The sequence below is a fragment of the Engystomops pustulosus genome, chromosome 1, assembly GCF_040894005.1.
Source record: "Engystomops pustulosus chromosome 1, aEngPut4.maternal, whole genome shotgun sequence".
Taxonomy (NCBI): domain Eukaryota; kingdom Metazoa; phylum Chordata; class Amphibia; order Anura; family Leptodactylidae; genus Engystomops; species Engystomops pustulosus.
In genome coordinates this window covers 274,739,478-274,754,341 of record NC_092411.1, presented here as the reverse complement: position 1 = coordinate 274,754,341, position 14,864 = coordinate 274,739,478, and the positions used below count along the sequence as shown (strand labels likewise).

The 14,864-nt window shown below is 40.5% G+C and overlaps 1 protein-coding gene across 1 annotated transcript in view; it reads right to left on the bottom strand.

Moving 5' to 3' along the window:
* Nucleotides 1–308: 308 nt before the first annotated feature.
* The window catches only part of ATOH8 (atonal bHLH transcription factor 8), a 60,129-nt gene continuing 45,573 nt past the window's right edge, over nt 309–14,864 (bottom strand). The window contains exon 3 of the mRNA XM_072126244.1: nt 309–895. Within this exon, the coding sequence (XP_071982345.1) occupies nt 890–895 (6 nt within the window). The 3' untranslated portion in view covers nt 309–889. The remainder of the gene's footprint in view (nt 896–14,864) is intronic.

The following is a 14,864-nucleotide window of genomic DNA, read 5'->3' as shown; positions in this document are numbered from 1 at the left end:
AATTCAAAGTTAAATCCTGTGGTTTGTCTGAATCCGTCGGATCGTCCAACGGCCCGCTCGACGATTTCTGTCGCATGATGCACCAAAATCGGAAAACCCAACGAAAATGCTGTAAATAAGCCCCTATATAACTATTTCTATTAAAGGGCCTTACACATCTATATATCGATTTAGGAGACAGGTCCCATTTATTTTGTTTTTAACCATCAATTTTTTTTTTAAAGTTTTGTTTTTTCTCAACACAATCACCAATTTCATCATATTTTTTACACCGGGCTTGGAAGTGTGTGAATAAATAAATCAGCGTAGAATAGCAATATATAGTATATTTAATAGGCAAACTGCGTCATATTATTATTTCCGCTATGATCCATGCAGTCCCATGTAAGTCCTTACCCCCTCAGGACTCTACACATCATCAAAACCGGATCAATATGTGACAAAAATAATTCAGTCAATAATGCAAAGTCTGGTGGAGGCCTCTGGTAGTGAAGCATCATGGCCATTAAAGGGGAACTCCATCATACACACATGGCAATAAATAGGATATTTGTGCAGGAGCTCCATAGGAAATCTCAGCTTCTTTAGAATCGGATGAATTGAGGCGATATAATGACTCAAAGCTTCAAGGGATCTTTGGCACAAGAGCAAAAAAAAAATCAATCTGTCTGTATGTGATGAAGTGGCAGGAACGTATCCCAGGCGGACGCACACGGGGGGTTACGGAGAGATAAATTGCGCAGGATAAAAAGCTGAACGGCAGGTTTTGTTCCATGTCTTTTTGTTAGAAGCTCGAGATCCAGATGTTGCATGGAGGCGTCTGAGCCCGGAGCCTTCTCCAGGATTTACCATCCAATATCCACCAGAGAAGAGAGAGGGAAACCACACGTCACTCCTAGGAGAGAGCACAGGACACAGCAGGGTTAGGTATATAGTCCAAATACTAGGGATGTGATATATATCTAATTATCTATCTACAAAATGAGATCAAGCAGCAGACTTAGGGTCAACAGACAAAAAGACAAAAAGATAATAAATCTGTGCACACAAGTCCTCCAAAAATATCAATGAGAGAAATGGCAGCACTAGGGGGATCAGTCCTACTGGGCTCATTCAGCAAGAACTCCAGGCTTTAAAGGGCATCTACCACCAGGATGAAGGGCTATCATCAAAAATTAGCCTGAGGGGCTCCAAATTATATGCAAATTAGCCCGAGGGGCTCCAGGCTCCATAGGTGTTAATGGAGCCTGGAGCCCCTAAGGCTCATTTGCATACAGTCTTTCATCCTGGTGGTAGAGGTCCTTTAAATTAGTAAAGACCTAACTCTGGGAAATTACAGATATATGATAAAAATAGATGAGAGATATCAATAATAGAATTGGGAGCACCCCAACAACCGACTTTATTCCATCTGATGTTTACAATAACTTTCTTCAAGCAGATATATCATGTGACCCAGCCCCTACATGCTGCTTGTTTGCTACACGTCATGCTTGGAAAATGCTACTGTATTCCGAAACACTGCATGGATTAAAGTCCATGGTTCTCTTCACTTGACTCGGTTGTATAATTTCCCAGAGTAAGGTCTTTACTAATATAAAGCCTGGAGTTTTTGCTTAATGGACCCAGTAGGACTGATCCCCCTACTGGGCTCTATAACCCAGGTACCCCGTTGATTAGAGACTCGTATTCATTCATAAAGTCTAAACCCTCTTGATAGACTGCATGGCACTTCTCTATGATATAACAGAACAATCTACTGCCAGAGATAAATGTTAAAGGGGTAATATTTTTGTTAACGTTAAAAGTAAAGTTTGTATCTTTCCTGAGGTTAAGTAGACTGTGATTTGCTAGTTCCTAAGAACCTTCCAGAGTCTGGGTTCTAAAGGCTAAAAATATAGGCTCTCCATCTTTGGATTTCTTCAAATCTACCACTCATTGCTGATCTTGTGCTGTACATGCGGCAGAGCCGACCCAGCTCCTAGGAGATTGATCCAGCCTAGCTAATCACTGGTCCATGCTGTACGCTTTAATGGTTTCTACCATCCAGAGTACTTTTAGCTGATTAGAGCTATCCAGCTTAACAGCTCAGGTGGCCTTGCCCTTAGAGAAAGGGGTTATTCGCGGCCTGTTATGTGCTGCTTATTATCTATTACCTGAGAGTTCTCCTTATAAAGGATGAGATTTCATTATTTCCGATTTCCGTGTGAGTCGGCCTCCCCCTTATCATTTGGTGGGTCCTATCAACTACATTGGAAATGCCCAAAGGGGAACCTTATAGTTACTTGGCCTAACCCTCCCCTGGTTCACCCTTCTGGCCCTGACAGATGTGGATGAGGCCTACACTAGAACTGAGCTACTGTGACATCTGTGGCCAGGCCACAACCAAGCCAAGCCATTACTAGTATTCAGTATCCCATATACTGCCCCCCCCCCCCCATGGGCATGTTGCATATCTATCTTCTATCCCAAATCTTTGGACAATGGTAATTTCTCTTACAAGCCTCGAATAAATGTGATATCAAAGGTCTTCTCCCAACACTTTATATTCTGTTAATTTTTAACATTTTCAAAAATTCCATCAAGCAGAGATTTCACAAATAATTATTAAAAAATAATTTCCCCAATCGTTATTCAGGTCCCTCATATTGAGGGGCAAATTGGAGCTCATCTCTGGACGTCCCAAGAGGATCTGTGGAGACAGTGTAATACCTGATGTCCCCTGCAGGGGCAGTGTAGAAGAATTGATCACTCACTATCAGTACGTCTCCATGAACTGATCATTGTTATCAGTTTTTTTTATCTGGGGAGTATCCAAAATGGTAAATGTCCCCTTCACTTTTTGGGGTCATTACTTATGTTGGCTTGTGATGAGCAGCTGATAACACGAGCTTAGATTGTGCAGAGGAAGCAGGACGTGTGAAATGTAATCTGAAAGCGGCTCATCCTTCTGGGCCGCGGGCTCCTCATCCAGCTCCCGCTGTGAGGTGATGCTGAATACACGGCTTTAAATAGATGGAAAGACGACGTAAGGAAATCAGAGCTAAAATAAAACCCAAAATGTACCTTTCCCCTTAAGGCCAGGCTCAGCGGACCAGCACCCGTGTACATCAGAAATAACTATACAGCACTACATGCAAATAGCCAGCAGATCCAGCTAATTTGTGTGTTTAAGCGCAACTGAACCAAGTCTGTGGATTCTCTAGTACCAAACCATGTGTATAACAGCGCCACCTTGTGTAAACAGGTTGTGTCTGGTACTGCAGCTCAGTTATGTAAAGATGAATGTAGTACGGCTGCAATACCACACATGACCTAGATGTTCTAGAAAGCCATGTTCTTCCAAATCTGGACAACTGCTGTAAATAATACTGCCATATAGTGCATTAAAGATACTTCAATAATAGTGCCAAATTGTGCTTGGATGATACTGTCATAGAGTGCTTCAAAAATGCTGCCATTTAGTGCATAAATGAAACTGTCATAGAGTGATTTGATAATACTGCCATATAGTGCCTAAATAATATCTCCATTCAGTGCTTTATAAGATATCCATATAATGCTGCAACATAGTGCATAAATAACACCGGCATACCGTGCTTCAATAACATTGCCATGCGGTGATTCAATAATAGTGCCTAACAATACATTCATACATGTTTCAACAGTATTGCCGTACAGTCCTATTATCAAACTCTCATTGAGGTATAGTTTTTCAATTATACTGCCATACGGTGCTTAAATAACATATCTGTATAGTGCTTCAATAATGCTGCAATATATTGCTTCAATAATAATGCCATATACTGGTGCTTTCATGATACTTTCATGTTGTGCTATCATAATACTACCTTATAGTGTTTTATTTATACTGCCATACATTGCTTCCATAATATTGTAAGATAATACATACATAAAGCAATACCGCCATGTAGTGCTTTTATAATACTGCTTAATAGTGTTTAAATTATACTGCCATACATTGCTTCCATAATACTGCCATATAGTACTTACTTAATACTGTCACGTAATGCTTAAATAATGCAGCCAAATTGCGCTTACATAATATTGTCAAATAGTGTCGGGAATTTAGTGAGGCTTTGAATTATTTTTATTTTTGATCTTTTTTTTGTTAATTAGAACAAACGGATAAATGTAGTTATAGTAAACCCCAAAATCTAAAAACTGGACCTACCATAAATTTTAAATGATAAAAACACAGAAGAAAGTGTATTTCCATCTAGTGCCTGCAGGTGGTGCTGTCTACTACAGCGATGATTCCTCGGTATTACAAGTAATAATAAGACCCTTGTAAAGTCACCAACATTGACCCCTTTAAGGGGAGCTCTGGTTATTGAAATATGTTGGGCTAAAGAACTGTAGTCACATTCATGAGCCTGTAGGAAAGGTCTCACTACCCCAGGAACAGACACAGATATCACAGGATTCCAAAAAATCTCCATTAAACCTATAAATCTATAAGGTCATATGCAGAAGATCTCCTATATCCCTTAGTATCAGACTTGAAGAGTAAACACATGAGAGCTCCCCCTAGTGGTGGCTGCAGGCAGAGAAGATTTCTGAGCAGAAGAAGGGAAAGCAGTGTTGTGCAGTAACCAGTCTCACTGATGGTCGTCCTAAGTCCTACACCAAGGACCGTACACAACAACCTTTGCATCTGGGTATCGGGGATGCTGCCCACAGAACACGTTTGGCTTTCCCATGCCTTTTGTATAGATTTTTCTTTGTTTTTGGATGAGAGACGCCTCTTTTTTTTTGTGACGTGACCTATAGTCACATGACCTAAAGCCTGGCAGGCATTGGACCATATAACATATTCTTCTACAGCTCCATAAATTAATATATAATAATAATAATAATAATAATAATATAATACAGTGATTACATAATAATAACGTCTTATAGCGCTGACATAATCTGCTTAAATAATGCTGCCACTGGGTGCTCACGTAGAGCTTCCTTATATAACTGTCATATGGTGCCTAAATAGTATTGTTATTTATATGTGGCATAATCCCTTCATAAAGTGCTTTAATTATATTGCGACATAGTATAAAAATTATACCGCCTATAGTGTCTTAATAAAACTGCCATGCAGTGCTTAAAAGTACTGTCATTTATTTTTTACGTAACACCCCTATGCTATAAAGTGTTAAAATTATACCGCCATTTAGTGCTTACAAAACACCTTATAAAGTGCCCAAATACTGCTATAGAGTGCTTGATACTGCAACACAGTGCTTAAATAATACCGCCATGTATTCTCTTGTATCCCTGATGCTATGTGTGTCGCTCCAGCTTCCATCTGTCATGTCTTTCCTCATTCTCTGGGATTTTGGCACAATGTGTCGGAGCAGCAGCCTGGTCTTCAGGGAGGTGTACACAATATTTGGATTGTCATCCAGCGCCACAATAAGGGTGACAGCTCCCCTCCGCGCTGCCAATTTGTAGACGGCTGCATCTGTTTTGTGTTCAGGCAGCTGAGGACTGGAGACGGCGAGGGGAGATCTGCAGGTTGTCCACCTCTGCCCGGGGCCACACATCCTACACCTTACCCGACTTTAAGAAAATATCGCTCCAAGTCCCTAAATCTGTCCCAGCATCCAAAATCCAGGGGTGGCCCATGGGGTCTGGAGCTTATCCTGCAGCGTATACTCACACAATGGGTGCGGAAAGTATTCAGCCCCTGGTGATAAGAATCTTATTTCTCATAGTCCGGGATCCTTCATGTGTTTTGCACTCTGTATGCGGCTTTCATATGTCTTACTCTGAGGAGAGGCTTACAGACTCTGCCATAAAGCCCCGACTGCTGGAGGCTGCAGTGATAGGTGACCCCATCTCCCTACTGCATGTCTGGAGCTCAGTCACAGTGGTGTTGGGGATCTTCTTTACCTCTTTCACCAAGGCTCTTCTCCCATGATTGCTTAGTTTGGCTGGATGGCCAGGTCAAGGAAGAGTTGCGGTCATCCCAAACTACTTCCATTTAAGGATTATGGAGGTCACTGTGCTCTTGGGAACCTTGAGTGCTGCAGTAATTGTTTTGTAACCTTGGCCAGATCTGTGCCTTGCCATAATTCTGTCTCTGATGCTCATGTGCTCTGACATGCACAGTGAGCTGTGACATCTTACATAGACAGGTGTGAGCCTTTCCTTATCAGGTCCAATCAGTTGAAACACAGCTGGACTCCCATAAAGGATTAGAACCATCTCAAGTTGGATCAGAAGGAAATGGACAGCATGTGAGTTAAATATAAGCATAAGGGTCTGAATATTTCTGACCAAGCGATATTTCATATTTTGTTGTTTAATAAATAAGCAGAATTTTCAAATTTTTTTAATTTTTTTTTCTATCAAGATGGGGGGGGGGGGTAGAGTGTACATTACTAAGCAAAAAGAATAACTTCGGCTGCAATGAAACAAAGAGTGAAAAATTAAAAGGGGTCTGAATACTTCCTGTAGCCACTATTTTATTATTACCCCCCTTTGTCATGCTTTTCTGCACCTTACTGACCCTGAGTACTCATGTATCTTCCTCTGCAACTAGGACCTCCATGCTGATTCCTGCCTCACACGATGTGACGCTATTGTGCAGTAGATATTGCTGGGGTTTGTCTGTTGAACACCTTAAATTGATGACTTCTGATCCCTGAGTTTACATTTTGGAGCTCACCTCTGACATAAGGGCTTGTACTGATCATCTGGAAACTATTCACTCAATTATTATGGACCTTTGACCACAGCTCCTGAGAACTCCTTAACATAGATACAGAGGACTCTGAATGCACAATCTGAGAACACCTAACCTCAAATTCTGAGGACCCCTGTACTCAGCTACTGAGGACACCTGATTTAAGCTTCAGTGGATCCCTGACCTCAACCGCTGAGGAACCCTGAATTAAGATATAGAGTACACTGAATACAGAATCTGAGGACGCCTGACCTTAACTACGGAGGACACCTGACCACAGCTTCTGAAAGTTCCCGACCTGAACTACTGAAAACTCCTGAATTCGGCTTCTGAGGCCCCTGAAATCAACTACTGAGGAACCCTGACCTCAACTACTGAGGAACCCTGACATCAACTACTGAGGAACCCTGACATCAACTACTGAGGAACCCTGACATCAACTACTGAGGAACCCTGACCTCAACTACTGAGGAACCCTGACCTCAGCTACTGAGGAACCCTGACCTCAACTACTGAGGACCCCTGTCATCAACTACTGAGGAACCCTGACATCAACTACTGAGGACCCTGACATCAACCACTGAGGAACCCTGACCTCAGCTACTGAGGAACCCTGACCTCAACTACTGAGGACCCCTGTCATCAACTACTGAAGAACCCTGACCTCAACTACTGAGGACCCCTGTCATCAACTACTGAAGAACCCTGACCTCAACTACTGAGGACCCCTGTCATCAACTACTGAAGAACCCTGACATCAACTACTGAGGAACCCTGACCTCAACTACTGAGGAACCCTGACATCAACTACTGAAGAACCCTGACCTCAACCACTAAGAATTCCTGAGGCTGACATCAAATATTGAGGACTCCCGACATCAACTACTGAGGAACCCTGAAAACACTGAATCCAGCATCTGAGGATGCCAAACCTAAACTGCCTTGGAACATACAACTTGGCAGCTGAGGACACCTGACTTCAACTACTGAGAACCCCTGAACTCAAAGAATTTTAAATCCAGCCTATGAGAACACCTGACCTTGGCTACTATGCACCCTGGATAGAGTTAACTCCTTAATCCAAATACCAAGAACCCCCTCAGCTGAACTAGTGTGGTCACAAACCCCCACAGAGACCCTAATATACTTTGGACCTCAGCTACTAAAGACTTTTGAGCACATCTACAGAGAACCCCTGAGGCTGGAGATCTCCTAAATTAGCTACAGACCTCTGAACTGAACTAATGAAGAACCTTGAGCTCAGCTAGTGAGAACCATAGCATGTGGACCCCTATATCCAACTACCAAGGACCCCTGAGCTGAGCTAGTGTGAACCATAGCATGTGGACCCCTATATCCAACTACCAAGGACCCCTGAGCTGAGCTAGTGTGAACCATAGCATGTGGACCCCTATATCCAACTACCAAGGACCCCTGAGCTGAGCTAGTGTGAACCATAGCATGTGGACCCCTATATCCAACTACCAAGGACCCCTGAGCTCAGCTAGTGAGAACCATAGCATGTGGACCCCTATATCCAACTACCAAGGACCCCTGAGCTGAGCTAGTGTGAACCATAGCATGTGGACCCCTATATCCAACTACCAAGGACCCTTGAGCTGAGCCAGTGTGAACCATAGCATGTGGACCCCTATATCCAACTACCAAGGACCCCTGAGCTCAGCTAGTGTGAACCATAGCATGTGGACCCCTATATCCAACTACCAAGGACCTCTGAGCTGAGCTAGGGTGAACCATAGCATGTGGACCTCTATATCCAACTACCAAGGACCCCTGAGCTGAGCTAGTGTGAACCATAGCATGTGGACCCCTATATCCAACTACCAAGGACCCCTAAGCTGAGCTAGTGTGAACCATAGCACGTGGACCCCTATATCCAACTACCAAGGACCCCTAAGCTGAACTAGTGTGAACCATAGCATGTGGACCCCTATATCCAACTACCAAGGACCCCTGAGCTGAGCTAGTGTGAACCATAGTATGTGGACCCCTATATCCAACTACCAAGGACCCCTGAGCTCAGCTAGTGTGAACCATAGCATGTGGACCCCTATATCCAACTACCAAAGACCCCTGAGCTGAGCTAGTGTGAACCATAGCATGTGGACCTCTATATCCAACTACCAAGGACCCCTGAGCTCAGCTAGTGTGAACCATAGCATGTGGACCCCTATATCCAACTACCAAGGACCCCTGAGCTCAGCTAGTGTGAATTTAAGCTTCAGTGGAACTATACACTCAACTACCAATGACCCCTAAAATCATATACACTGGAATGGAGCTAGTGTGATCTCCTGAAATCAGCTGCTGAGGACCATAGATGGTGCCGACCTCCATAGATGGTGCCGACCTCCATAGATGGTGGCGACTTCCATAGATGGTGCCGACCTCCATAGATGGTGCCGACCTCCATAGATGATGCTGGCCTCCATAGATGGTGCCGTCCTCCATAGATGGTGCTGGCCTCCATAGATGGTGCCGACCTCCATAGATGATGCTGGCCTCCATAGATGGTGCCGTCCTACATAGATGATGCCGACCTCCATAGATGATGCTGGCCTCCATAGATGGTGCCGTCCTCCATAGATGGTGCCGACCTCCATAGATGGTGCCGACCTCCATAGATGATGCCGTCCTCCATAGATGATGCTGGCCTTCATAGATGGAGACTCTAAACTCAACTATTGGGGACTCATAAACTCAACTACCAAGAACATTTAAGAACTTAAAACTTTGCCTTTTAGGTGATGTGAACTCAGAACTATTCTGAGGAACCTTCAACTCCTTTAAGGAATCTATAGATCCAATTACACTATAATATGACTTTAAACCATGACACTGTCCAAGGATAAATCATATAAGTATTATACATACACTTAGACCCAGTGCTGGCCAAGACCATCATATAGACTCGGTCCCCATTGCTGAAGGACCCATTGAAGGACCATGACACCTCTTCCCATCTATGCTCTGCACTATATCATCCTGCACCGCTGGCTGCACCTCTAATTATTCCATTCCCGTCTCCTGTCAGCCCCAGCAGCTGTGTAACATAACTTTATCTTTGATCAAGTGTCTTATAAATCCCCTAAGATTTGTTATAACTTCACTGGTTGTTTTTTCTGAAAAGCACCGGGATTAAGAGATTACCATGTTATTCCTTTGGAGACTACAAAAAATTACTATTCTCTGGTGATCCTGGGGGCGGACATCTAAATATTTATGAGGCAGGTCACTGGAGGCATTATGCCTGGAAAAGACACAGTTTATGATTATTAAGTGGAAAGAAGGCCCTACATGGTCCCCAGATGCCCAATGCTCTGATCTCTCATTTTGTACATTTATACTAACTACTAACCCTCCATTTGTACAAGAATATAACTACTATAATACTGTCCCCCTATGTACAAGAATATAACTACCATAATACTGCCCCCTATGTACAAGAATATAACTACCATAATACTGCCCCCTATGTACAAGAATATAACTACTATAATACTGCCCTCTATGTACAGGAATATAACTACTATAATACTGCCCCCTATGTACAAGAATATAACTACCATAATACTGCCCCCTATGTACAAGAATATAACTACCATAATACTGCCCCCTATGTACAAGAATATAACTACCATAATACTGCCCCCTATGTACAAGAATATAACTACTATAATACTGCCCTCTATGTACAGGAATATAACTACTATAATACTGCCCCCTATGTACAAGAATATAACTACCATAATACTGCCCCCTATGTACAAGAATATAACTACCATAATACTGCCCCCTATGTACAAGAATATAACTACTATAATACTGCCCTCTATGTACAGGAATATAACTACTATAATACTGCCCCCTATGTTCAAGGATATAACTACTATAATACTGCCCCTTATGTACAGGAATATAACTACTATAATACTGCCCCCTATGTACAAGAATATAACTACTATAATACTGCTCCTATGTACAAGAATATAACTACTATAATACTGCCCCCTATGTACAGGAATATCCCTACCATAATACTGCCCCCTATGTACAGGAATATAACTACTATAATACTGCCCTCTATGTACAGGAATATAACTACTATAATACTGCCCCCTATGTACAAGAATATAACTACTATAATACTGCCCCCTATGTACAAGAATATAACTACCATAATACTGCCCCCTATGTACAAGAATATAACTACCATAATACTGCCCCCTATGTACAAGAATATAACTACTATAATACTGCCCTCTATGTACAGGAATATAACTACTATAATACTGCCCCCTATGTTCAAGGATATAACTACTATAATACTGCCCCCTATGTACAGGAATATAACTACTATAATACTGCCCCCTATGTACAAGAATATAACTACTATAATACTGCTCCTATGTACAAGAATATAACTACTATAATATTGCCCCCTATGTACAGGAATATCCCTACCATAATACTGCCCCCTATGTACAGGAATATAACTACTATAATACTGCCTCCTATGTACAAGAATATAACTACTATAATACTGCCCCCTATGTACAAGAATATAACTACTATAATACTGCCCCCTATGTACAAGAATATAACTACTATAATACTGACCCCTATGTACAAGAATGTAACTACTATAATACTGCTCCCTATGTACAAGATTATAACTACTATAATACTGCCCCCTATGTACAAGAATATAACTACCATAATACTGCCCCCTATGTACAAGAATATAACTACTATAATACTGCCCTCTATGTACAGGAATATAACTACTATAATACTGCCCCCTATGTTCAAGGATATAACTACTATAATACTGCCCCCTATGTACAGGAATATAACTACTATAATACTGCCCCCTATGTACAAGAATATAACTACTATAATACTGCTCCTATGTACAAGAATATAACTACTATAATACTGCCCCCTATGTACAGGAATATCCCTACCATAATACTGCCCCCTATGTACAGGAATATAACTACTATAATACTGCCCTCTATGTACAGGAATATAACTACTATAATACTGCCCCCTATGTACAAGAATATAACTACTATAATACTGCCCCCTATGTACAAGAATATAACTACCATAATACTGCCCCCTATGTACAAGAATATAACTACCATAATACTGCCCCCTATGTACAAGAATATAACTACTATAATACTGCCCTCTATGTACAGGAATATAACTACTATAATACTGCCCCCTATGTTCAAGGATATAACTACTATAATACTGCCCCCTATGTACAGGAATATAACTACTATAATACTGCCCCCTATGTACAAGAATATAACTACTATAATACTGCTCCTATGTACAAGAATATAACTACTATAATACTGCCCCCTATGTACAGGAATATCCCTACCATAATACTGCCCCCTATGTACAGGAATATAACTACTATAATACTGCCTCCTATGTACAAGAATATAACTACTATAATACTGCCCCCTATGTACAAGAATATAACTACTATAATACTGCCCCCTATGTACAAGAATATAACTACTATAATACTGACCCCTATGTACAAGAATGTAACTACTATAATACTGCTCCCTATGTACAAGATTATAACTACTATAATACTGCCCCTATGTACAGGAATATAACTGCTATAATACTGCTCCCTATGTACAAGAATATAACTACTATAATACTGCCCCCCATGTACAAGAAAATAACTACTATAATACTGCCCCTATGTACAAGAATATAACTACTATAATACTGCCCCCTATGTACAAGAATATAACTACTATAATACTGCCCTCTATGTACAGGAATCTAACTATTATAATACTGCCCCCTATGTACAAGAATATAACTACTATAATACTGCCCACTATGTACAAGAATATAACTACTATAATACTGCCCCCTATGTACAAGAATATAGCTACTATAATACTGCCCACTATGTACAAGAATGTAACTACTATAATACTGTCCCCTATGTACGGGAATATAACTACTATAATACTGCCCCCTATGTACAAGAATATAACTACTATAATACTGCCCTCTATGTACAGGAATATAACTACTATAATACTGCCCCCTATGTTCAAGGATATAACTACTATAATACTGCCCCCTATGTACAGGAATATAACTACTATAATACTGCCCCCTATGTACAAGAATATAACTACTATAATACTGCTCCTATGTACAAGAATATAACTACTATAATACTGCCCCCTATGTACAGGAATATACCTACCATAATACTGCCCCCTATGTACAGGAATATAACTACTATAATACTGCCTCCTATGTACAAGAATATAACTACTATAATACTGCCCCCTATGTACAAGAATATAACTACTATAATACTGCCCCCTAGGTACAAGAATATAACTACTATAATACTGACCCCTATGTACAAGAATGTAACTACTATAATACTGCTCCCTATGTACAAGATTATAACTACTATAATACTGCCCCTATGTACAGGAATATGACTGCTATAATACTGCTCCCTATGTAAAAGAATGTAACTACTATAATACTGCTCCCTATGTACAAGATTATAACTACTATAATACTGCCCCTATGTACAGGAATATAACTGCTATAATACTGCTCCCTATGTACAAGAATATAACTACTATAATACTGCCCCCCATGTACAAGAAAATAACTACTATAATACTGCCCCTATGTACAAGAATATAACTACTATAATACTGCCCCCTATGTACAAGAATATAACTACTATAATACTGCCCCCTATGTACAAGAATATAGCTACTATAATACTGCCCACTATGTACAAGAATGTAACTACTATAATACTGTCCCCTATGTACGGGAATATAACTACTATAATACTGCCCCCTATGTACAAGAATATAACTACTATAATACTGCCCCCTATGTACAAGAATATAACTACTATAATACTGCCCCCTATGTGCAAGAATGTAACTACTATAATACTGCCCCCTATGTACAAGAATATAACTACTATAATACTGCCCCCTATGTACAGGAATATAACTACTATAATACTGCCCCCTATGTACAAGAATATAACTACTATAATACTGCCCCCTATGTACAGGAATATAACTACTATAATACTGCCCCCTATGTACAAGAATATAACTACTATAATACTGCCCCCTATGTACAAGAATATAACTACTATAATACTGCCCCCTATGTACAAGAATATAATTACTATAATACTGCCCCCTATGTACAAGAATATAACTACTATAATACTGCCCCCTATGTACAAGAATATAACTACTATAATACTGCCTCCTATGTACAAGAATATAACTACTATAATACTGCCCCCTATGTACAAGAATATAACTACTATAATACTGCCCCCTATGTACAAGAATATAACTACTATAATACTGCTCCTATGTACAAGAATATAACTACTATAATACTGCCCCCTATGTACAAGAATATAACTACTATAATACTGCCCCCTATGTACAAGAATATAACTACTATAATACTGCCCCCTATGTACAAGAATATAACTACTATAATACTGCCCCTATGTACAAGAATATAACTACTATAATACTGCCCCCTATGTACAAGACTATAACTACTATAATACTGCCCCCTATGTACAAGAATATAACTACTATAATACTGCCCCCTATGTACAAGAATATAACTACTATAATACTGCCCCCTATGTACAGGAATATAACTACTATAATACTGCCCCCTATGTACAGGAATATAACTACTATAATGGAGAAATGAAAAAATCCTTCGGCACCTAGGTATGAGTAAGGACCTCTACAGCATGGTCCGAAACGCGTAACCTCTTTTTTGTTTGTGTACACATTATCTCATGTTTTTTCCTGCATCTTTATGGACATTTTAATGGATCTTTAATAAAGAGAAAGCTTTTTACTGCAACTCATCTCATGCTGGTGCCGAAGGATTTTTTCATTTCTCCATGCACAAGTCTACTGGGGACCGGACCAGGCTATTTTCTCCAGGCGAGCACAGCTATCTGAACACCTGACGAGATCAGCGCTAAGGGTGAGCACGCACTATTTTTGTCTTTTCCTTGTTTGCATAACTACTATAATACTGCCCCCTATGTACA